Source organism: Bombina bombina, chromosome 8 (assembly GCF_027579735.1).
Source record: "Bombina bombina isolate aBomBom1 chromosome 8, aBomBom1.pri, whole genome shotgun sequence".
NCBI classification, from domain to species: domain Eukaryota; kingdom Metazoa; phylum Chordata; class Amphibia; order Anura; family Bombinatoridae; genus Bombina; species Bombina bombina.
In genome coordinates this window covers 202,359,804-202,385,359 of record NC_069506.1, presented here as the reverse complement: position 1 = coordinate 202,385,359, position 25,556 = coordinate 202,359,804, and the positions used below count along the sequence as shown (strand labels likewise).

Below are 25,556 nucleotides of genomic sequence, written 5' to 3'. Positions count from 1 at the left end.
AAAGCCGTCAGTCCTCTCAAATAACTTGAATTTGGAAAAGCACAGAACTTCAAGGAGGCTCACCGGACCTCAAAGACCCGAGGACGACCAACAAATTGCAGAGCCTGCTCCACACCGGACCAGCCCAAGTGACAGGCAGGTCCGAAAAACAGGGGAACAGAAAGGACCCCCAACCTTTAACAAATTTCCGCTTTCAAAAGCTAGCTGTCTCATATTAAAAAGCGGGAACTGTTGCCTGGGATCAAACCCACAACCTTCAGCTCCTGAAACGGTGGAGCCCACCAACATATCCATTCCCTAAGGAAGGACGGAATGTGGTGAACTCGGCCACCCCAACAGAACTCGGGTGCGAACCCAAGAGCTTCTCCAAAGAGGTACTCCCCCATAGGAGATGTCCCTATGAAGACCCAGCATAACAGACCGTCTTAACATGGAGATTCCAATCTCCACAGATAGAACAGAACAAGCCCCAGATTAGAAAACTGCTTACCCTTACAGGATAAACACACCTGTTCCAATCTCCTCCACACAGGACAGGACAACAACCTTCCAGAGAGAGGAAAACCCCCCTTCTATAAGGACAAACAACCCCCCCCCCCCCCAAAGGGAGGGGCACAGATAAGAACAGCGCACATGTTCACAAGACATGAGCTATAGTCTGAAAAACATCCAGATGTCCTGATGAACACAGAAAACTCCCCCCAAAGAGAATACATCAAAGGACAAGGCAAGCCAAAAGGAATGAATCCAAAAGCTCCCAGAAACCTGGCCAAGCTGCTAGCAGGCTCAACTAGCCAGTCCTTGGGCCATAGCCTATGTTCCCTGGAAGAAACTGGATCACACCGAACCAGCTACAGGATCATAAGTTTCCGGACATCCAGAAAGACCCAAACCAAACTATAGGCCCAAGCCCCAGAATTGTTTAAAAGAAACAAAACCCCAGGGAGCACGAATACCCTGTCTGAAAAATCAGACCTCACAGGGAAATAACCAGACTAACCCGGAGAACGGGAACAAGACTCACCCACAAATCTCAACCCAAAAGGAAGAGAACACCCTCTACAAGAATCCAAACACTCCAAAAAGGAGCTGGAGCACGACAGGGGCGTGCCAAGGCTCTAGAGACCAAGAGAGAACCTCGAGGAACAAAGTCACTCTTAGAGCGAGTAGAACAAAGGAAAGTCTCCATATCTCCTCAGTGTACGCAACCAGAGGACCACAAACCAAGAAAAAGAATGCAGAGCATCCCAAACCCCGGTATAACAAAACCCCTAGGTGAAGATCGGAGAAAGAGACAACATAGCCTAACGTCCCTGATAGGGAAACAATTCCCAAAAAAGGAAAAACCACACGGCCCTCCCCATAAGCGGCTCAAAACCACTAAGGAGAAACGGACAAGGCCCAGAAATCTCGACCCGAGGGAGGAGAACCTCAAAAGGAACAATTCCACGGAGCCCCTTTAAGGCAAGACTGTCATGGCCGGTGGCAAGGAGGCCCTGAGTCCTCCACCCTTCATGGGGAAGAAACAGTCCCAATCCTGAAGAAATAACGGAACACAGAGTGGAACTTCACCGAGTCCCAGTCGACCAGCAAGAGAGGCTAACAAGGACTGGACCAATCCCCCCGCCTTACGGACACTCAGGCCCTCACAGAATGCTTATCTGAACTTGTAAAAGAAAAACAAAGAACAAACAAAAATAATGTGAAACACTCGGCGCCTCAACCGGACCAGCCAGGCAGAACAGGCACCACGTGTCTGAAATAGGCCGCAAGACAGAAGGGTCTGAACCCCATCAGGACCAGCCTGAAGCTCAGGGTCGATACTGTTAAGGCCGCAGTCAGTCATCCCCAGGGATGGAGAATAAAAACTGTGTGTTTTTTTGTTTTATTTGTTTTGTTTTTAAACATAGGACTAACATGTCCTCACATCAAACAAACTTCCGTAGAAGTAAACTGAGCGATCACAGTCGCGAGTATCGATATCAGAAAAATTACCGAAGGAAATACATAAACCTGATCACAAAAGAAAAAATCATCCAAACCGGATTAAAATAAAAGCTAAGACACCCGTAGGTTAATCGCCCAAGAAGAACAGACACACCCACAGGACCGGGATCATGTTCTTCCAGCTCAGGACTGGAAAGGAAAGGATACTCAATAAACAAGGCTATAAGAAGATTACTTCATCCTCATATAGCTAATTCTGCAAGCCGTTCAAAGTAGAAGACTGAGTATCCTGTATCCGTTAAAGGGACAGTCTAGGACAAAATAAACTTTCATGATTCAGATAGAGCATGTAATTTTAAACAATTTTCCAATTTACTTTTATCACCAATTTTGCTTTGTTCTCTTGGTATTCTTAGTTGAAAGCTTAACCTAGGAGGTTCATATGCTAATTTCTTAGACCTTGAAGCCCACCTCTTTCAGATTGCATTTTAACAGTTTTTCACCACTAGAGGGTGTTAGTTCACGTATTTCATATAGATAACTTCTCATGCACGAGCACAGTGTTATCTGTGAGCAGGCACTGATTGGCTAGACTGCAAGTCTGTCAAAAGAACTCAAAAAAAGGGCAGTTTGCAGAGGCTTAGATACAAGATAATCACAGAGGTTAAAAGTATATTAATATAACTGTGTTGGTTATGCAAAACTGGGAAATGGGTAATAAAGGGATTATCTATCTTTTAAAAAAAAATTCTGGTCTAGACTGTCCCTTTAAGAATGGGATCTCCAACAACGCCAGAATGTGCCGCAAAAGGACACGAAGGCGCGCCAGTCTATAACAAAAGGCACAGCATACCTTCATCGGAGCAGAAGATGACCCCGATGGTTGACCCCCTGAGGCCTCAGGGACATTCGTTCCCCCGGAGAGCTAAGCAGGTAATCCCATGCCTGAAGTGCTCCGCTCAACAGAACACGTACAATATCTTAAACACACCTCTGGTAGTTGCAGATGCGCCAGTGCCATAACAATGGACATGCGAAAACGCGCCATGACCTCCAGGGAGAATAAGCCACTTTCAGAGAAGGATAAGCAAAATCTGGGTTACCTGCATGTGTAGTAAGAGTTGGTGGTAGAGAACTCGCCACTCGGGGAACGGAATCCCCAGAGACGGATGGTTATGCTGCCCCTTGATTCCCCGATCCCGAGGAATTGAGCACTCTAAACCGGCAATCTGAACATAACTGAAGGGCATGCATCAACCGGGCCAATTCATATTCCTCACGAGAAACAGAACCCGAATCAGAGACATTTGTCTCTACAATATGAGAGTCCTCCATAACTGGGATATTGGATACAAAAAAACGGACCAAATAAGAAAACTGTTGACGGCACCTGACACCCACAATGGGTGGGGCACACAGCACCTCCTAGGACCCATACACCAGCGGACCAGAGATTTTCCGTCGCCACACTGTCAGGAATGCGGAAATAGAGAACCAAAGCACACTGTGCGGTCCAGAAAAAAAGCGTGTGCAACCATAAAGGCCGTGTCACTTCCAACGGCCGTTACGCTCCATAGCCAAGAGCCTAAGTAACACTACATATACGCTGGTTGAATTACATAACAAACATGATTTAAAAAAAAAAAAATAACCCTGTTCAATAACCCCCCTCAGGAGATATTAACCGTCGATTCCAAGATACAAAAGGAGCCTCACTGAGACTCTGAGTTATAGTTAGTCCCGCAAGGTGGTAGCCACTCGGGAAAAACTTTGTAATACAAGCAATTATAATGAAATGATCTTACCGGAATCAACACTGTGGAACAGGAACACGGCTCTTCAAGTGTGACAGATAGTAGCATCGCCTCTGCCATGGACTTGAGAGAAGAAAGCAGGCAGCAAAACTCGTCAATGCCAATTGCTTGTGGAACTGTTAATATGAGTCGGGATGGTTTTGCAGAAAGTCTCTCCCTGCATCTCCGGACTCTAACCTTCATCCATGCTCTCACTGAGAGGCTGACAGGACTACTTAAAACTCAAGTCCCATGCCGAAGAGTACTACCTCCATAAGAGACTATTGAAAACTTCTGACACTTCTCTGCCAACCTCCTGGGACAAAAGGCAAAGAATGACTGGGGGATGGGTGAAGTGGGAGAGGTATTTAAGCCTTTGGATGGGGTGTCTGCCTCCTCCTGGTAGCCAGGTTCTGAATTCCCAAAAGTAATGAATGCATAAATAAATAATTTCAATTTATGAATGCATATATATATATATATATATATATACATATACATATATATATATATATACATATACATATATACATATATATATATATATGCATCCTCCATGTGTATCTGCACTCTCAATGTCAAATAGTCGCCAACCAGGGTGCCAGATCAATAAGTAATCATAGTAATCTGCAACATAGGACTGCACTCACTGGATTTATGTAAAAAACTCTTTAATTAGGTAACGTTTCGGAGCACGCAGGCCCCTTCCTGGTCTGAGGAAGGGGCCTGCGTGCTCCGAAACGTTACCTAATTAACCCCTTAATGACCACAGCACTTTTCCATTTTCTGTCCGTTTGGGACCAAGGCTATTTTTACATTTCTGCGGGTGTTTGTGTTTAGCTGTAATTTTCCTCTTACTCATTTACTGTACCCACACATATTATATACCGTTTTTCTCGCCATTAAATGGACTTTCTAAAGATACCATTATTTTCATCATATCTTATCATTTACTATAAAAAAAAATATAAAATATGAGGAAAAAATCGAAAAAAACACATTTTTTCTAACTTTGACCCCCAAAATCTGTTACATATCTACAACCACCAAAAAACACCCATGCTAAATAGTTTCACAATTTTATCCTGAGTTTAGAAATACCAAATGTTTACATGTTCTTTGCTTTTTTTGTAACTTATAGGGCCATAAATACAAGTAGCACTTTGCTATTTCCAAACCATTTTTTTTCAAAATTAGTGCTAGTTACATTAGAACACTAATATCTTTCAGGAATCTCTGAATATCCATTGACATGTATATATTTTTTTTTAGTAGACAACCCAAAGTATTGATCTAGGCCCATTTTGGTATATTTCATGCCACCATTTTACCGCCAAATGCGATCAAATACAAAAAATCGTTCACTTTTTTACAAATTTTTTACAAACTTTTGGTTTCTCACTGAAATTATTTGCAAACCGCTTGTGCAATTATGGCATAAATGGTTGTAAATTCTTCTCTGGGATCCCCTTTGTTCAGAAATAGCAGACATATATGGCTTTAGCATTGCTTTTTGGTAATTAGAAGGCCGCTAAATGCCACTGCGCACTACACGTGTATTATGCCCAGCAATGAAGGGGTTAATTAGGGAGCATGTAGGGAGCATTTTGGGGTAATTTTAGCTTTAGTGTAGTCTAGTAGACAACCCCAACTATTGATCTAGGCCCATTTTGGTATATTTCATGCCACCATTTCACCGCCAAATGCAATCAAATAAAAAAAAAAACGTTAACTTTTTCACAATTTTAGGTTTCTCACTGAAATAATTTACAAACAGCTTATGCAATTATGGCACAAATGGTTGTAAATGTTTCTCTGGGATCCCCTTTGTTCAGAAATAGCAGACATATATGGCTTTGGCGATGCTTTTTGGTAATTAGAAGGCCGCTAAATGCTGCTGCGCATCACGCGTGTATTATGTCTAGCAGTGAAGGGGTTAATTATGTAGCTTGTAGGGAACTTGCAGGGTTAATTTTAGCTTTAGTGTAGAGCTCAGCCTCCCACCTGAAACATCAGACCCCCTGATGCCTCCCAAATAGCTCTCTTCCCTCCCCCACCCCACAATTGTCCCCGCCATCTTAAGTACTGGCAGAAACTCTGCCAGTACTAAAATAAAAGGTATATTTGGGCTTTGAGTTTTTTTTTTAGCATATTTACATATGCTGCTGTGTAGGATCCCCCCTTAGCCCCCAACCTCACAGATCCCCCACCAAACAGCTCTCTAACCCTCCCCCTCTGCCTTAATGGGCGCCATCTTGGGTACTGGCAGCTGTCTGCCAGTACCCAGTTTAGAACAAAAATGTGCTTTTTTTTTTTAAGAAAAATCCCTTTTTCTGTAGTGTAGCTCCCCCCACACCCAAGAACAACCCCCCACCCCTCCAAGATCCCTTTTACTAAAGTTTATTTGTTTTTTAATTTGTCCCTTTTCCCCCACAGTTACAATCTAATTTTCTGTAGTATAGCGGTTCCCACCCGCTCCCGCCCCGTGCACGCGCCCGCCCGCCCGCCACCCTCTGTGCACGCGCGCGCGCCCGTGCGCGCCCCCGTCAGCTCCGGCCCCGATCCCGCCCCCCTCCACCTTATACGGCCCATCGATGGCCGCCCACTCCGCCTCCCCAAGTCAGCTCCCACCCACCAACGTTACCGGCCACCGATGTCCGGTGCAGAGAGGGCCACAGAGTGGCTCTCTCTGCATCGGATGGCCATGCAGGGTTATTGCAGGATGCCTCCATATCGAGGCATCACTGCAATAACCGGAAAGCAGCTGGAAGCGAGCAGGATCGCTTCCAGCTGCTTTCCACACTGAGGACGTGCAGGGTACGTTCTCAGGCATTAACTGCCTTTTTTCTGAGGACGTACCCTGCACGTCCTCAGTCGTTAAGGGGTTAAAGAGTTTTTTACATAAATCCAGTGAGTGCAGTCCTATGTGGCAGATTATATATATATATATATATATATATATATATCTCTCAATTATCACCATCTGTTCTTAAAGGGACAGCAAAGTCAAAATCACATTTCAAAATAAGAGTTAGAGCATGCCATTTTAAATAACTTTCCAATTTACTTCTATTATCAAATTTGCTTTCTCTTGGCATCCTTTGTTGAGAAGCATACCTAGATATATACAAAAGCAGCAATGCAATACTGGGAGCTTTATTGTTATTAGTGGCTGCATTGTTATGCCTCTTTTCATTGGCTTACCGATGTGTTAAGCTATCTCCCAGTAGTGCATTGTTGCATGAAAGGAAAAAAAAAAAAAAAGAAATATTGCTTACAACTGTTGTCAGTTTCATTATTTTTTAGCAAAGGAATTATATTAGAATGACTACAACAGGAAGTCTGGAAAGAGCAGATATTCATTCTGCAGATCTATATCCAACACTGGTGCTGGCAAATAACTACTGGACTCGTCTGTAATTTCATCCAAACCATTTGGAAGCAATATAAAAAAAATAAAATACACAAAGTAGAAACCCAGCAACAAGTGCAACAAAACTAGGTATTTATAGCTACAAATATTCTACTTTTAAGTAAAACTCATCAGTAAACATTTTGCCCGGGTATAATTTAGTACCAAGGATTTGCTTTCCACCCAACTACCATTCTGCATGAAGAGACAACAAAAAAAATTCCAGACGGAATGCACACTTACTGTCCAGTCGCGTTTGCTTTCCATCAATTGCACATATTTTCGTGTAGGAATCTTCAATTGTTGGGTCATAATCCGAAACAAAGTATGACTAGAAGGAGAAGGATCAAAGAATTAGCAGAATTCCACAATTTTCAAACTAGGTCTGAGTGCCAAAATATGTGCACTCCACATGTCATATTAAGGTTTACAGTGCTGTGCATCTTTTTTTGGTGTGGTGAGCTGTTTAATAAACTGCATGCTGGTGTACCAAATACAAAAAACACAAACAACAAAAAAAACATAATTTATGCTTACCTGATAAATTCCTTTCTCCTGTAGTGTAGTCAGTCCACGGGTCATCATTACTTCTGGGATATTAACTCCTCCCCAACAGGAAGTGCAAGAGGATCACCCAAGCAGAGCTGCTATATAGCTCCTCCCCTCTACGTCACACCCAGTCATTCGACCGAGAACCAAACGAGAAAGGAGAAACTACAGGGTGCAGTGGTGACTGGAGTATAATTTAAAAATTTAGACCTGCCATAAAAAACAGGGCGGGCCGTGGACTGACTACACTACAGGAGAAAGGAATTTATCAGGTAAGCATAAATTATGTTTTCTCCTTTTAAGTGTAGTCAGTCCACGGGTCATCATTACTTCTGGGATACCAATACCAAAGCTAAAGTACACGGATGACGGGAGGGACAGGCAGGATCTTTATACGGAAGGGACCACTGCCTGAAGAACCTTTCTCCCAAAAACAGCCTCCGAAGAAGCAAAAGTGTCAAATTTGTAAAATTTGGAAAAAGTATGAAGAGAAGACCAAGTTGCAGCCTTGCAAATCTGTTCAACAGATGCCTCATTCTTAAAGGCCCAAGTGGAAGCCACAGCTCTAGTAGAATGAGCTGTAATTCTTTCAGGAGGCTGCTGTCCAGCAGTCTCATAGGCTAAACGTATTATGCTACGAAGCCAAAAAGAGAGAGAGGTAGCAGAAGCTTTTTGACCTCTCCTCTGTCCAGAATAAACGACAAACAGGGAAGAAGTTTGGCGAAAATCTTTAGTTGCCTGTAAATAAAATTTCAGGGCACGAACTACATCCAGATTGTGTAGAAGTCGTTCCTTCTTTGAAGAAGGGTTAGGACACAATGATGGAACAACAATCTCTTGATTGATATTCCTATTAGTGACTACCTTAGGTAAGAACCCAGGTTTAGTACGCAGAACTACCTTGTCTGAATGAAAAATCAGATAAGGAGAATCACAATGTAAGGCCGATAACTCAGAGACTCTTCGAGCCGAGGAAATAGCCATTAAAAACAGAACTTTCCAAGATAACAATTTAATATCAATGGAATGAAGGGGTTCAAACGGAACACCCTGTAAAACGTTAAGAACTAAATTTAAGCTCCATGGTGGAGCAACAGTTTTAAACACAGGCTTAATCCTGGCCAAAGCCTGACAAAAAGCCTGAACGTCTGGAACTTCTGACAGACGTTTGTGTAAAAGAATGGACAGAGCTGAGATCTGTCCCTTTAAGGAACTAGCAGATAAACCCTTTTCTAAACCTTCTTGTAGAAAAGACAATATCCTAGGAATCCTAACCTTACTCCATGAGTAACTCTTGGATTCGCACCAATGTAAGTATTTACGCCATATTTTATGGTAAATCTTTCTGGTAACAGGTTTCCTAGCCTGTATTAAGGTATCAATTACTGACTCCGAAAATCCACGCTTTGATAAAATCAAGCGTTCAATTTCCAAGCAGTCAGCTTCAGAGAAATTAGATTTTGATGTTTGAAAGGACCCTGAATTAGAAGGTCCTGTCTCAGAGGCAGAGACCAAGGTGGACAGGATGACATGTCCACTAGATCTGCATACCAGGTCCTGCGTGGCCACGCAGGCGCTATTAGAATCACCGATGCTCTCTCCTGTTTGATCCTGGCAATCAATCGAGGAAGCATCGGGAAGGGTGGAAACACATAGGCCATCCCGAAGGTCCAAGGTGCTGTCAAAGCATCTACCAGGACCGCTCCCGGGTCCCTGGACCCGTAACAAGGAAGCTTGGCGTTCTGGCGAGACGCCATGAGATCTATCTCTGGTTTGCCCCAACGTCGAAGGATTTGGGCAAAGACCTCCGGATGAAGTTCCCACTCCCCCGGATGAAAAGTCTGACGACTTAGGAAATCCGCCTCCCAGTTCTCCACTCCTGGAATGTGGATCGCTGACAGGTGGCAAGAGTGAGACTCTAAATTAGGAGAGAAAACAAGAGGGCGACCCCTAGTGCAGATCAATTTTGGACAAGTGGTGAATATCTGCTTGTGCTTACGAATGGATACTCACAGAGGGTATTGCACCCTGTAGTGCAAATGTAGCGTACTAGGAATATTATGGTGTCCTAGTGCACATGACCACCCAAGTAGCACTGTCGTAGTAGGAGGTGAACTTCGAGTGTAAAAGGATGGACGTCAGGATGATAAAAAGAGAACTCCAGTATCGATGTATAAAAATATTTAATAAAAAAAGATAAAAGAAAATATACACAGATCTACAATGACATCTGTTGTACAATGCTATCTTTTTTATTAAATATTTTTATACATCGATACTGGAGTTCTCTTTTTATCATCCTGACGTCCATCCTTTTACACTCGAAGTTCACCTCCTACTACGACAGTGCTACTTGGGTGGTCATGTGCACTAGGACACCATAATATTCCTAGTACGCTACATTTGCACTACAGGGTGCAATACCCTCTGTGAGTATCCATTCGTAAGCACAAGCAGATATTCACCACTTGTCCAAAATTGATCTGCACTAGGGGTCGCCCTCTTGTTTTCTCTCCTAATTTACAGATCACAGATATATCTTCTGCGTTTGGGAGGAGCAGCCCTCAGCTCAGTGCACAGTCAGCTGGGACACTGTGAAGTTCCCAGACCGTTCACCTAGGCACTATCTTTGCCTTCCCATATTGTGAGTATGCTTGCATTTGCATTATTTCCTTTATAAAAAATTGGCTACACTAGGAGGCGCCCTTCTCTCTCTGCTCTGTTTTTCTAAGAGTGAGACTCTGCCCAGCGAATTATCTTTGATACTTCCATCATCGCTAGGGAGCTTCTTGTCCCTCCTTGATGGTTGATGTAAGCTACAGTCGTGATGTTGTCCGACTGAAACCTGATGAACCCCCGAGTTGTTAACTGAGGCCAAGCCAGAAGGGCATTGAGAACTGCTCTCAATTCCAGAATGTTTATTGGAAGGAGACTCTCCTCCTGAGTCCATGATCCCTGAGCCTTCAGGGAATTCCAGACAGCGCCCCAACCTAGTAGGCTGGCGTCTGTTGTTACAATTGTCCAATCTGGCCTGCTGAATGGCATCCCCCTGGACAGATGTGGCCGAGAAAGCCACCATAGAAGAGAATTTCTGGTCTCTTGATCCAGATTCAGAGTAGGGGACAAATCTGAGTAATCCCCATTCCACTGACTTAGCATGCACAATTGTAGCGGTCTGAGATGTAGGCGTGCAAAGGGTACTATGTCCATTGCCGCTACCATTAAGCCGATTACCTCCATGCATTGAGCCACTGACGGGTGTTGAATGGAATGAAGGACACTGCAAGCATTTTGAAGCTTTGTTAACCTGTCTTCTGTCAGGTAGATCTTCATTTCTACAGAATCTATAAGAGTCCCCAAGAAGGGAACTCTTGTGAGTGGAAAGAGAGAACTCTTCTCTTCGTTCACCTTCCACCCATGCGACCTTAGAAATGCCAGTACTAATTCTGTGTGAGACTTGGCAGTTTGAAAGCTTGACGCTTGTATCAGAATGTCGTCTAGGTACGGAGCCACCGAAATTCCCCGCGGTCTTAGTACCGCCAGAAGAGCGCCCAGAACCTTTGTGAAGATTCTTGGAGCCGTAGCCAATCCGAATGGAAGAGCTACAAACTGGTAATGCCTGTCTAGGAAGGCAAACCTTAGATACCGGTAATGATCTTTGTGAATCGGTATGTGAAGGTAAGCGTCCTTTAAATCCACTGTGGTCATGTACTGACCCTTTTGTATCATGGGTAAGATTGTCCGAATAGTTTCCATTCGGAACGATGGAACTCTTAGGAATTTGTTTAGGATCTTTAAATCCAAGATTGGTCTGAAGGTTCCTTCTTTCTTGGGAACCACAAACAGATTTGAGTAAAACCCCTGTCCGTGCTCCGACCGCGGAACCGGGTAGATCACTCCCATTAGTAAAAGATCTTGTATACAGCGTAGAAACGCCTCTTTCTTTATTTGGTTTGTTGACAACCTTGAAAGATGAAATCTCCCTTTTGGGGGAGAGATTTTGAAGTCCAGAAGATATCCCTGAGATATGATCTCTAACGCCCAGGGATCCTGGACATCTCTTGCCCAAAGCCTGGGCGAAGAGAGAAAGTCTGCCCCCGACTAGATCCGTTCCCGGATCGGGGGCCCACAATTCATGCTGTCTTAGGGGCAGCAGCAGGCTTTCTGGCCTGCTTGCCCTTGTTCCAGGACTGGTTAGGTTTCCAGCCTTGTCTGTAGCGAGCAACAGCTCCTTACTGTTTTGGTGCAGAGAAAGTTGATGCTGCTCCTGCCTTGAAGTTACGAAAGGCACGAAAATTAGACTGTCTAGCCCTAGGTTTGGCTCTGTCTTGAGGCAGGGCATGGCCTTTACCTCCTGTAATGTCAGCGATAATTTCTTTCAAACCGGGCCCGAATAAGGTCTGCCCTTTGAAAGGTATGTTAAGTAATTTAGATTTAGAAGTAACATCAGCTGACCAGGATTTTAGCCACAGTGCTCTACGTGCCTGAATGGCGAATCCGGAATTCTTAGCCGTAAGTTTAGTTAAATGTACTACGGCATCTGAAATAAATGAATTAGCTAGCTTAAGGGTTTTAAGCTTATTTGAAATCTCATCTATAGTTATTGAGTCAAGAGTCTCTTCCAGAGACTCGGACCAAAATGCGGCCGCAGCCGTGACAGACGCAATACATGCAAGGGGTTGCAATATAAAACCTTGTTGAACAAACATTTTCTTAAGGTAACCCTCTAATTTTTTATCCATTGGATCAGAAAAGGCACAGCTATCCTCCACCGGGATAGTGGTACGTTTAGCCAGAGTAGAAACCGCTCCCTCCACCTTAGGGACCATCTGCCATAAGTCCCGTGTGGTGGCGTCTATTGGAAACATTTTTCTAAATACAGGAGGGGGGGAAAAGGGTACACCGGGCCTATCCCACTCCTTAGTGATTATCTCTGTAAGCCTCTTAGGTATAGGAAATACGTCAGTACTCGCTGGTACCGCATAGTATCTATCCAGCCTACATAATTTCTCTGGGATTGCAACGGGTGTTACAATCATTCAGAGCCGCTAATACCTCCCCTAGCAGTACACGGAGGTTTTCTAGTTTAAACTTAAAGTTTGAAATGTCTGAATCCACTCTATTTGGATCAGATCCGTCACCTGCAGATTGAAGCTCTCCGTCCTCATGTTCTGCAAATTGTGACGCAGTATCTGACATGGCCCTATTATTATCAGCGCACTCTGTTCTCACCCCAGAGTGATCTCGCTTACCTCTAAGTTCTGGTAATTTAGACAAAACTTCAGTCATAACATTAGCCATTTCCTGTAGTGTGATTTGTAATGACCGCCCTGAAGTACTCGGCGTTACAATATCACGCACCTCTCGAGCGGGAGATGCAGGTACTGACACGTGAGGCAAGTTAGTCGGCATAACTTCCCCCCTCGTTGTTTGGTGAATGATGTTCAATTTGTACAGAATGACTTTTATTTAAAGTAGCATCAATGCAATTAGTACATAAATTTCTATTGGGCTCCACCTTGACTTTTGCACATATAGCACAGAGATATTCCTCTGAGTCAGACATGTTTAACAAACTAGCAATTAAACTAGCAAGCTTGGAAATACTTTTTAACTCAATTTACAAGTAATATGAAAAACGTACTGTGCCTTTAAGAAGCACAGAAAAGAACTATGACAGTTGAATAACAATGAACCAGAGAAATTATAAAAACCAAATTTTTCCCGGTAAAGGCATAAATTTAGCAAAGGATTGCCCCCATTAGTAATGGATAACTAACCCTTAATAGCAGAAAAAAATGTACAAAATATAAACGTTTTTTATCACAGTCAAAGCACAATCTCACAGGTCTGCTGTGAGTGATTACCTCCCTCAAAATAATTTTGAAGACCCTTGAGCTCTGTAGAGACGATCCGGATCATGCAGGGAGATTAACAGACTTGTGACTGAATTTCTGATGCGTAGCAAAAGCGCCAAAAAAGGCCCCTCCCCCTCACACACAACAGTGAGGGAAGTTCAGTAAACTGTCTTAAATTAAAATAAACGACAGCCAAGTGGAAAAACAGTGCCCAAAACAATTTTTCACCCAGTACCTCCGATAATTAAACGATTTATCATGCCAGCAAAACGTTTAAAATCAAATAATATGAAATGTCATTAAAAAGCCTGCTGCTAGTCGTTCCCACTGCAAGCTAGGCTAAAAATTATATGCATATAGTATTATCCCAGTGAAGTGCCATTCCCCAGAATACTGAAGTGTAACACATATACATAACAGCCTGATACCAGTTGCTACTACTGCATTTAAGGCTGAACTTACATTATATCGGTATTGGCAGTATTTTCTCAGTCAATTCCATTCCACAGAAAATAATATACTGCAACATACCTCTTTGCAGGTGAACCTGCCCGCTGTCCCCTGATCTGAAGTTTACCTCACTCCTCAGAATGGCCGAGAACAGCAAAATGAATCTTAGCTACGCCGGCTAGAATCATCCAAAAACTCAGGTAGATTCTTCTTCAAATTCTACCTGAGAAGGAACAACACACTCCGGTGCTGTTTTAAAATAAACTTTTGATTGAAGATATAAAAACTAAGTATAATCACCACAGTCCTCTCACACATCCTATCTATTAGTTGGGTGCAAGAGAATGACTGGGTGTGACCTAGAGGGGAGGAGCTATATAGCAGCTCTGCTTGGGTGATCCTCTTGCACTTCCTGTTGGGGAGGAGTTAATATCCCAGAAGTAATGATGACCCGTGGACTGACTACACTTAACAGGAGAAACACAATTTATGATGGAGATAAAACCACGGAGATTAAAAAATCCTCTATTACATAAGATATAGAATTATTGAAAATTAAAAATTAGCAAATCTAGGCAAGTATAGTACTCCCAGACTGACTCCCTATACATTGTTAATGAGTTTTGCTTTTTCTCTCGAAAGAAGCTTCACAGAGCAGTTAGTTAAACCTACAAAAAAAATTGAAACGGCTAGATAACTTGGTGTGTTTAAAACAGTACTTGGAAGTAAAAAACTTCAACTCTCACACACACACAATATATCTATACATATATACATAAACACACACACATACATACATACATACATACAGGTGGCCCTCTGTTTACAATGGTTCAATTTGCACCGTTTCAGAATAACATTTTTTTTTCCAGTCATGTGACTGCTATTAAAAAGCATTGAGAAGTAGTGTATTGATTAAAATAGCCAGTAGGTGGAGCTGTCCGCTTGTGTTGCAGCAAAGATATGCAAGCCAAGCAAGCCGAAATTAATCAGTTTAACCAGACCTGAGCTATCGAGCAGATTTCAAAGGAACAAGATCTTCCCGTCTATAAATCAGTTCAGATTGGAATGCATAGAAATAACTGTTGGCAGAAAAATGCAATTAAAGTCTGTGTTGTGTGATTTTATTCAGGTTTATAATGCTGTTTAGCAAATGTTTTTGTTCATTTAACTTAGTTTAATTATATATTCTGTGTCGTGTGATTATTTTATTAGGTTTATAATGCTGTTTAGCATTTAAAGTCTTCATTTCAAAGCTTTAAAAATAATGTATTAGGTCTTACTTATGACAATTTTGAGAGGGGCCTGGAACCTAACTCCCCCACTTCTCATTGACTTACATTATAAACTGGGTTTCGATTTACAACAGTTTCGATTTACAACCATTCCTTCTGGAACCTAACCCCGGCATAAACTGAGGGCTACCTGTATATACACACACACATATACACACACACATATATAATATATATATATATATATATATATTATATATATATATTATATTATATATATATATATATATATATATACAACACACACATATATTATATATATATTATATATATATATATATATAGTATATATACTCACACACAGAAAGTCTAGCATTCGCTTGCAAGCTCTCAGCTAAGATTAAAGCAAAACTGGAAGAGTTAGTTACCCCATCTGGCCAAATGGGACAAGTCCAGGTACCACGTCAAAGTCTCTCCCAAAACCTGGGTCCCTAATACAGCATACAAATGCAAACTCTCAATCAAATTGGGAATAAGTCAAGGGTTCACAGACTTATGCAATCACCCTAGAGATATGCAAAACACAGAAAGGGACTGCACTCTCAAGGGTTGATTGATCATCGGTCTGTCAGACATGAGCCGCTCAGCGGATCATGTCCGACAGACATCGATGAATGCCGACTATTTATCATTGCACAAGCAGTTCTTGTGAACTGCTTGTGCAATGCCGCCCCCTGCAGATTTGCAGCCAATCGTATGAGATCGGTCAGATTGATGTCCGCAGCTTTAGAGGAGGCAGACCACTTATGAAGCAGCAGTCTTAAGACCGCTGCTTCATAACTGCCGTTTCCGGCGAGCCTGAAGGCTCACGCGAAAACAGGGGCCATTCAGCCATTGATAAATCGGCCCCTCAAATTGGGCTGGGTACACATCCTATTACCCTGCAACATGCTTAGCCCTGGGTGCTCAATAGCACTCTAAGGAAGCTGTGCGGCCACGAAATTGATACATTTTAATATTTTCTAATTTTAGGTAAATATTGGCTAAAATTTTAGCTGGATGATCAGTAAAATCAGCTGGGTGGTGCACCCATTAAAAAGGTCCTGGGGAGAACAGGGATAGTTATCTACCTATCTATATCGCTATACATCCACGGGTGGGGGCAGTATAATATTTTCTAATATATAATTTTCTACTATCCAAAGCACAAATTATTTGCATAATTTAACAAAATGTATTTAATGATAATTTGTGCAATACAAATGGAACATTTTTAAAATTAGCTAATTTTAGCTTAAAGGGACAGTCTAGTCAAAATTTAACTTTCATGATTCAGATAGGGCATGCAATGTTGAACAACTTTCCAATTTACTTCTATTATCTAATTTGCTTAATTCTTTAGATATCCTTTGTTGAAGAAATAGCAATGCACATGTGTGAGCCAATCACACCAGGCCTCTATGTGCAGCAACCAATCAGCAGCTACTGAGCATATCTAGATATGCTTTTCAGCAAGTGATATCAAGAGAATGAAGCAAATTAGATAATAGAAGTAAATTATAAAGTTGTTTAAAATTACATGCTCTTTCTAAATCATGAAAGAAAAAAATTGGGTTTCATGTCCCTTTAATATCGGCTAAAATTTTAGCCGGGTGGTCAGTAAACTCAGTGGTGCATCTGCTATGAAGGTCCTGAGAACACTGATGTGTGTATATATTTATAAATACATATACAGACACACAAACACATACCTAAATTAAAGGGACATAAAACTCAAATTAAACTTTATGATATAGGTGATAAAATACAATTTAAAGGGACAGTCTACACCAGAATTTTTATTGTTTTAAAAGATAGATAATCCCTTTATTACCCATTTCCCAGTTTTGCATAACCAACACAGTTATAATAATATACTTTTAACCTCTGTGATTATCTTGTATCTAAGCCTCTGCAAACTGCCCCTTTTTTCAGTTCTTTTGACAGACTTGCAGTCTAGCCAATCAGTGCCTGCTCCCAGATTACTTCACGTGCACGAGCACAGTGTTATCTATATGAAATATATGAACTAACACCCTCTAGTGGTGAAAAACTGTTAAAATGCAATCTGAAAGAGGTGGGGTTCAAGGTCTAAGAAATTAGCATATGAACCTCCTAGGTTAAGCTTTCAGCTAAGAATACCAAGAGAACAAAGCAAAATTGGTGATAAAAGTAAATTGGAAAATTGTTTAAAATTACATGCTCTATCTGAATCATGAAAGTTTATTTTGGCCTAGACTGTCCCTTTAATAGAAAGAGGGAAAAAAAAAAAAACCACCACGAGTGAGGTAGGCTCGGTAGCATAGATGTGCAATGTTATACATACAAACACTGCTGCCATATAGCGTTCAAGACCGAAGCATGCACTCACACAAATGAGACAATTTATGTAGGCTGGTTTAGCAATAAAACCGATTTTGTTGCAGTCAACCGGATTTGGACTATTGCTGGAAATTAAAATCAGACATACATCCTAAAACACTGCTCAAAGCCCAGAGAGCTATTGCTAGGAAATGTTATCTGCACACAACCTTCCTCTGACGTGTATAATATGGTTATATGACTCTAATGAGATATTCAGCAATGAAATTACCTGGTAAGATTTATGATAACACAGGAAGACAGACAAGCCAGGACAAGTGATACAGGTGATACAGAGCAAGACTGCTGCAGCAGTAATAGGAAAAGGCTATTTACCAATACATTTCCCCCCTATAATACTAAAGATGGCAACAAGAGAAACAATTTGGACCTGGGAAACAGACAAAATAGATATTTGATCCAAAATATACAGACAGTTCTTGCCTGAAGCCTATGCCAAGCAATGGTTTTCTGCTGTTACAAAAACAATCATCTGGCATGAGTACCCAACAAGCAAGTGCCGTCACAGACCACACTTTAGGCTGCTTGACAGCAACAAGCTGCTGACAAACATAACAGCCTGAGACACTGTTCCTATCAAGACACAAAGAAATAACATAAAATAACAAGCTACCTGACAATATTTTGACAAAGGATTTATGATCTTTATAAAAAAAAAGTGAAGGGGCCTTTAACTAGAAACTAAGATGCACTAGGGACCCTCTGAAGGCCTAAAGGGACATAAATAAAAGGGGATGGGGGACAACATAATTTACAAGAGAAAAGAAAAATCTTGCAAACAAGTAACATATCAGGTCAGGTGTAAATGTTCATCACACATACAATGGCCAGACAGACCACCATTTACCTTATTTGAAGCAGTCAATCTAGACTTGTTACTTGAGCAATCCACTATCATTTTGTTAGCAAAGTATCCATTCTTTTCCTTTTTACCTATGTTGAAGTCAGTTAGGAACATACATATAGCAGGGGTAGGCTTGTGAAGACTGCAGTGTGCAATGATCTATCTATAAATCGAGATCTCTATACATCTCTCTATATCTAGATACATCTCTCTATATCTAGATACATCTCTCTATATCTAGATACATCTCTCTATATCTAGATACATCTCTCTATATCTAGATACATCTCTCTATATCTAGATACATCTCTCTATATCTAGATACATCTCTCTATATCTAGATACATCTCTCTATATCTAGATACATCTCTCTATATCTAGATACATCTCTCTATATCTAGATACATCTCTCTATATCTAGATACATCTCTCTATATCTAGATACATCTCTCTATATCTAGATACATCTCTCTATATCTAGATACATCTCTCTATATCTAGATATCTCAATATCTAGATAGATATATATATATATATATATATATATAAATAAATAAATAAATAAATAAATAAAGGATAGCAGTGATGCATTTAGTTTTTGTTGTTTAGCTCAACATTAGCCTCACAAATTGACTGTTGCAGGGACACATGGGGTAGTCATGCACCCCACAAAGCAACCAGGGGTCATTGATTTATACAAAATAATTAAACATTTGAGAGTACAGGACAAACTACATCATACATGTACATTGCACATATACACACACTTAAAAAGTGCTCTAACAAATGTATGACAGAGCTTACTGTCCTTTTAAATAAATAAACTAAGGGCTGGATCATTAAAACGTCTGCAGCTGTTATCTTAACTCTGTAGCTGCCAGTGATAAAGTGTGTGCCACCTGCTACCAACACAGCTGCAGGTCACATGCACACTCATTTGTCCTCTGCCATACTTTTAGTGCCAGCGAGATCACACAACACATTAATGTTTGGCTAATGATCTGAGACTTATCAAACAAGTTCTAAATTTTATATTTTGAATGCTAAATACTACTTAAAGTGATGGTAAACTATAACTATTGAAAGTTGCCAAACTATATTTTTATTAAAAAAGTAGTTTTATTTTTTAATAAATATTACTGTGTCAATCATTATTGTTCATCCACCCCCTCAATTGCGCTCTTATGCTATAAATGCATTGAGCAAAACTTTTGCAATTAACCAACTTTTACCTCATCGGGACCCCCTTTTCTGTATCACACATGTGCATGGTTATGTCAAAAACAGATGTAATGAGATTGGTTAATAGAGAAGAACGTTTTACACGCTACTACACATGCGTGTAAGAAATAACAGTGACTAAAGCTAGCCGTACGACTTTGCTTACGATTGGCTGATGAAGAATCTAGTAGTAATAATAAAAAAATAAAAAAAAAGGATAATGCGAGAAGGGGGGCAGTTGGGTGAGCGTCATACTTTATTTGGGATGAACTCCAGATTAGAACAAGGTTAAATGTCAACTCAAAGTGATGGAAACTCACATATACAAATGTTCAATTTATAGCTCTCGCGTACACAAGGTTTTTGGGTATGTGTGTTTTTCTTTTTTTTCCGGCACTGATGGTTATATTCCTGTACTGGGTGTGTGGTCACCCTCCTGGCTGTCTTGTAGCTCATTGTAAAACTAACCGGAAATATGATATCCTTGTTGGTATTCAAAGGTCTTCTATTTCTAGACAGTTAAATTTATTGTCTAGGAAAATATCAGGATGTCTAAAACTTTGTAAAGAGATAAGATTTAGGCTGCTGTAATCACATCCTGACTGCATCAGATATGAATCATGGGCTACAATTGATGAGGCCATCATATTTCTTATTTTTTTTTATTATTATTGCTATTATTTAAGCTCCAGTGCATGGGTGATAAAACACATACAGGCATACCTTGGAGATATTGCAGGTTCAGTTCCAGACAGATTTGTTTGTTTTCCCAGTGCATGTAAAAGTTATATACTGTACTCAACTAAGTGTGCAATAGCATTATGACTTGTGTATAAAATGTTGGAAAAATGGCCCGGATAGACTTGCTCAACGCAGGGTTGGCCTAAACCTTTAATTCGCAAGAAAAAAAAAGAAGAAAAACATAATTTATGCTTACCTGATAAATTTATTTCTCTTGTAGTGTAGTCAGTCCACGGGTCATCCATTACTTATGGGATTATATCTCTTCCCCAACAGGAAGTTGCAAGAAGATCACCCAAGCAGAGCTGCTATATAGCTCCTCCCCTCACATGTCATATCCAGTCATTCGACCGAAACAAGACGAGAAAGGAGAAACCATAGGGTGCAGTGGTGACTGGAATTTAATTAAAATTTAGATCTGCCTCAAAAGACAGGGCGGGCCGTGGACTGACTACACTACAAGAGAAATAAATTTATCAGGTAAGCATAAATTATGTTTTCTCTTGTTAAGTGTAGTCAGTCCACGGGTCATCCATTACTTATGGGATACCAATACCAAAGCTAAAGTACACGGATGAAGGGAGGGATAAGGCAGGAACTTTAAACGGAAGGAACCACTGCCTGAAGCACCTTTCTCCCAAAAATAGCCTCCGAAGAAGCAAAAGTATCAAATTTGTAAAATTTTGAAAAAGTGTGAAGTGAAGACCAAGTTGCAGCCTTGCAAATCTGTTCAGAGGCCTCATTTTTAAAGGCCCAGGTGGAAGCCACAACTCTCGTAGAATGAGCTGTAATTCTTTCAGGAGGCTGCTGTCCAGCAGTCTCATAGGCTAAACGTATTATGCTACGAAGCCAAAAAGAGAGAGAGGTAGCCGAAGCCTTTTGACCTCTCCTCTGTCCAGAGTAAACGACAAACAGGGAAGACGTTTGACGAAAATCTTTAGTTGCCTGCAAATAGAACTTCAGGGCATGGACTACGTCCAGATTATGCAAGAGTCGTTCCTTCTTTGAAGAAGGGTTAGGACACAATCTCTTGATTGATATTCCTGTTAGAAACTACCTTAGGTAAGAACCCAGGTTTAGTACGCAGAACTACCTTGTCTGAATGAAAAATCAGATAAGGAGAATCACAATGTAAGGCAGATAACTCAGAGACTCTTCGAGCCGAGGAAATAGCCATCAAAAACAGAACTTTCCAAGATAACAGCTTGATATCAATGGAATGAAGGGGTTCAAATGGAACGCCTTGCAGAACGTTAAGAACTAATTTTAAGCTCCACGGCGGAGCAACAGTCTTAAACACAGGCTTAATCCTAGCCAAAGCCTGACAAAAAGCCTGAACGTCTGGAACTTCTGCCAGACGTTTGTGTAGAAGAATAGACAGAGCAGAAATCTGTCCCTTTAACGAACTAGCAGATAAGCCCTTTTCTAAACCTCTTGTAGAAAAGACATATCCTAGGAATCCTAACCTTACCTCCATGAGTAACTCTTGGATTCGCACCAATATAAATATTTACGCCATATCTTATGGTAAATTCTTCTGGTAACAGGTTTCCTAGCCTGTATTAAGGTATCAATAACCGACAGTCCGAGAAGCCACGCTTTGATAGAATCAAGCGTTCAATCTCCATGCAGTCAGCCTCAGAGAAATTAGATTGGATGGTTGAAAGGGACCTTGAATTAGAAGGTCCTGCCTCAGAGGCAGAGACCATGGTGGACAGGACGACATGTCCACTAGGTCTGCATACCAGGTCCTGCGTGGCCACGCAGGCGCTATCAGAATCACCGATGCTCTCTCCTGTTTGATCTTGGCAATCAGTTGAGGAAGCATCGGAATGGTGGAAACACATAAGCCATGTTGAAGACCCAAGGTGCTGTCAGAGCATCTATCAGCACCGCTCCCGGAGGTCCCTGGACCTGGATCCGTAACAAGGAAGCTTGGCGTTCTGGCGAGACGCCATGAGATCAGATCTGGTTTGCCCCCAACGATGAATCAGTTGAGCGAAGACCCTCCGGATGAAAGTTCCCACTCCCCCCGGATGAAAAGTCTGGCGACTTAGAAAAATCCGCCTCCCAGTTCTCCACGCCTGGGATGTAGATCGCTGACAGGTGCAAGAGTGAGACTCTGCCCAGCGAATTATCTTTGAGACTTCCAACATCGCTAGGGAACTTCTCTGGTTCCCCCTTGATGGTTGATGTAAGCCACAGTCGTGTTGTTGTTCCGACTGAAATCTGATGAACCTCAAGAGCTGCTAACTGAGGCCAAGCTAGAAGAGCATTGAATATTGCTCTTAACTCCAGAATATTTATTGGGAGGAGTTTCTCCTCCTGAGTCCATGATCCCTGAGCTTTCAGGGAATTCCAGACTGCGCCCCCAACCTAGAAGGCCTGGGTTGTCTATTGTTACAATCGTCCAATCTGCGCCTGCGAAGGTCATCCCCTTGGACAGATGGGCCGAGAAAGCACACCATAGAAGAGATCTCTGGTCTCTTGATCCCGATTTAACCGAGGGGACAAATCTGAGTAATCCCCATTCCACTGACTTAGCATGCACAAATTGCAGCGGGTCTGAGATGCAGGCGCGCAAATGGTACTATGTCCATTGCCGCTACCATTAAGCCGATTACTTCCATGCACTGAGCTACTGACGGGTGTGGAATGGATATGGAAAGGGCACGGCAAGCATTTAGAAGTTTTGATAACCTGGCCTCAGGTAAATTCTCATCTCTACAGAATCTATAAGAGTGCCCTAGGAAGGGGAACCCTTGTAAGTGGTAATAGAGAACTCTTTTCCACGTTCAACCTTCCACCCAATGCGACCTTCAGAAATGCCAGAACTATCTCTGTATGAGACTTGGCAGTTTGAAAACTTGACGCTTGTATCAGAATGTCGTCTAGGTACGGAGCTACGCCTATGCCTCGCGGTTCTTAGTTACCAGCCAGAAGTGCGCCCAGAACCTTTGCAAAGATTCTTGGAGACGTAGCTAACCCGAAGGGAAGAGCTACAAACTGGTAATGCCTGTCTAGGAAGGCCAAATCTTAGGGTACTCGATAATGATCCCTTGTGAATCGGTATGCTGAAGGTAGGCATCCTTTAAGTCCACTGTGGTCATGTACTGACCCTCTTGGATCATGGGTAGGATGGTTCGAATAGTTTCCCATTTTGAATGATGGAACTCTTAGGAATTTGTTTAGGATTTTTAAGTCCAAGATTGGTCTGAAGGTTCCTCTTTCTTGGGGAACCACAAATAGATTTGAATAGAATCCTTGCCCGTGTTCGTCCGCGGAACTGGGTGGATCACCCCCATTAGTAAGAGGTCCTTGTACACAGCGTAGAAACGCCTCTTTCTTTATTTGGTTTGCTGATAACCCTTGAAAGATGAAATCTCCCTTGTGGAGGAGATTTTGAAGTCCAGAAGATATCCCTGAGATATGATCTCCAACGCCCAGGGATCCTGGACATCTCTTGCCCAAGCCTGGGCAAAGAGAGAAATTCTGCCCCCCACTAGATCCGTTTCCGGATAGGGGGCCCTCTCATTCATGCTGTCCTTAGGGGCAGCAGCAGGTTTTCTGGCCCTGCTTGCCCTTGTTCCAGGACTGGTTAGTTTCCAGCCCTGTCTGTAACGAGCAACAGCTCCTTCCTGTTTTGGAGCGGAGGAAGTTGATGCTGCTCCTGCCTTGAGGTTACGAAAGGCACGAAAATTAGACTGTTTGGCCTTTGATTTGGCCCTGTCCTGAGGTAGAGCATGGCCCTTACCTCCCGTAATGTCAGCGATAATTTCTTCAAATGCCGGGCCCGAATAAGGTCTGCTCCTTTGAAAGGAATATTAAGCAATTAGATTTAGAAGTCACGTCAGCCTGACCAGGATTTTAAGCCATAGCGCTCTGCGCGCTTGGATGGCGAATCCGGAGCTCTTAGCCGTAAGTTTGGTTAAATGTACGACGGCATCAGAAACAAATGCGTTAGCTAGCTTAAGTGCTTAGAGCTTGTTCATAATTTCACTCAATGGAGCCTGTGCGAATGGCCTCTTCCAGAGACTCAAACCAGAATGCCGCCGCAGCAGTGACAGGCGCAATGCATGCAAGGGGCTGTAAGATAAAACCTTGTGATCAAACATTTTCTTAACGGTAACCTAATTTTTTTCCATTGGATCTGAAAAAGCACAACCTATCCTCCACCGGGATAGTGGTACGCTTAGCCAAAGTAGAAACTGCTCCCTCCACCTTAGGGACCGTCTGCCATAAGTCCCGTGTTGGCTGGCATCTATTGGAAACATTTTCCTAAATATAGGAGAGGGGGAAAAAGGCACACCGGAGTCTATCCCACTCCTTGCTAATAATTCTGTAAGCCTCTTAGGTATAGGAAAAAACGTCAGTACACACCGGTACCCGCATAGCTATCTATCCAGCCTACAATAATTTCTCTGGAATTGCAACCGTGTTAACAATCATTCAGAGCCGCTAATACCTCCCCTAAGAATACGCGGAGGTTCTCAAGCTTACATTTAAAATTAGAAATCTCTGAATCCAGTCTCCCCTGGATCAGATCCGTCACCCACAGAATGAAGCTCTCCGTCCTCATGTTCTGCAAATTGTGACGCAGTATCGGACATGGCTCTCCCCATCATCAGCGCGCTCTGTCCTTAACCCAGAGCAATCGCGCTTGCCTCTTAATTTCTGGCAATTTAGATAATACTTCTGTCATAACAGTAGCCATGTCTTGCAAAGTGATTTGTATGGGCCTCTCTGATGTACTTGGCGCCACAATATCACGCACCTCCTGAGCGGGAGGCGAAGGTACTGACACGTGAGGAGAGTTAGTCGGCATAACTTCCCCCTCGTTGTCTGGTGATAATTTCCTTACATGTAAAGATTGACTTTTATTCAAAGTGACATCAATGCATTTAGTACATAAATTTTCTATGGGGCTCCACATTGGCCTTCAAACATAGTGAACAAAGATTCTATCTGTGTTCAGACATGTTTAAACAGACTAGCAATGAGACTAGCAAGCTTGGAAAATACTTTCAAATAAATTTACAAGCAATATAAAAAACGCTACTGCGCCTTTAAGAAGCACAAAAAGCT

The 25,556-nt window shown here is 42.0% G+C and overlaps 1 protein-coding gene across 1 annotated transcript in view; it reads right to left on the bottom strand.

Moving 5' to 3' along the window:
* Positions 1-25,556, bottom strand: part of RRAS (RAS related) — a 222,603-nt gene that overhangs the window by 122,524 nt on the left and 74,523 nt on the right. The window contains exon 2 of the mRNA XM_053690849.1: positions 7,396-7,483. Within this exon, the coding sequence (XP_053546824.1) occupies positions 7,396-7,483 (88 nt within the window). The remainder of the gene's footprint in view (positions 1-7,395; positions 7,484-25,556) is intronic.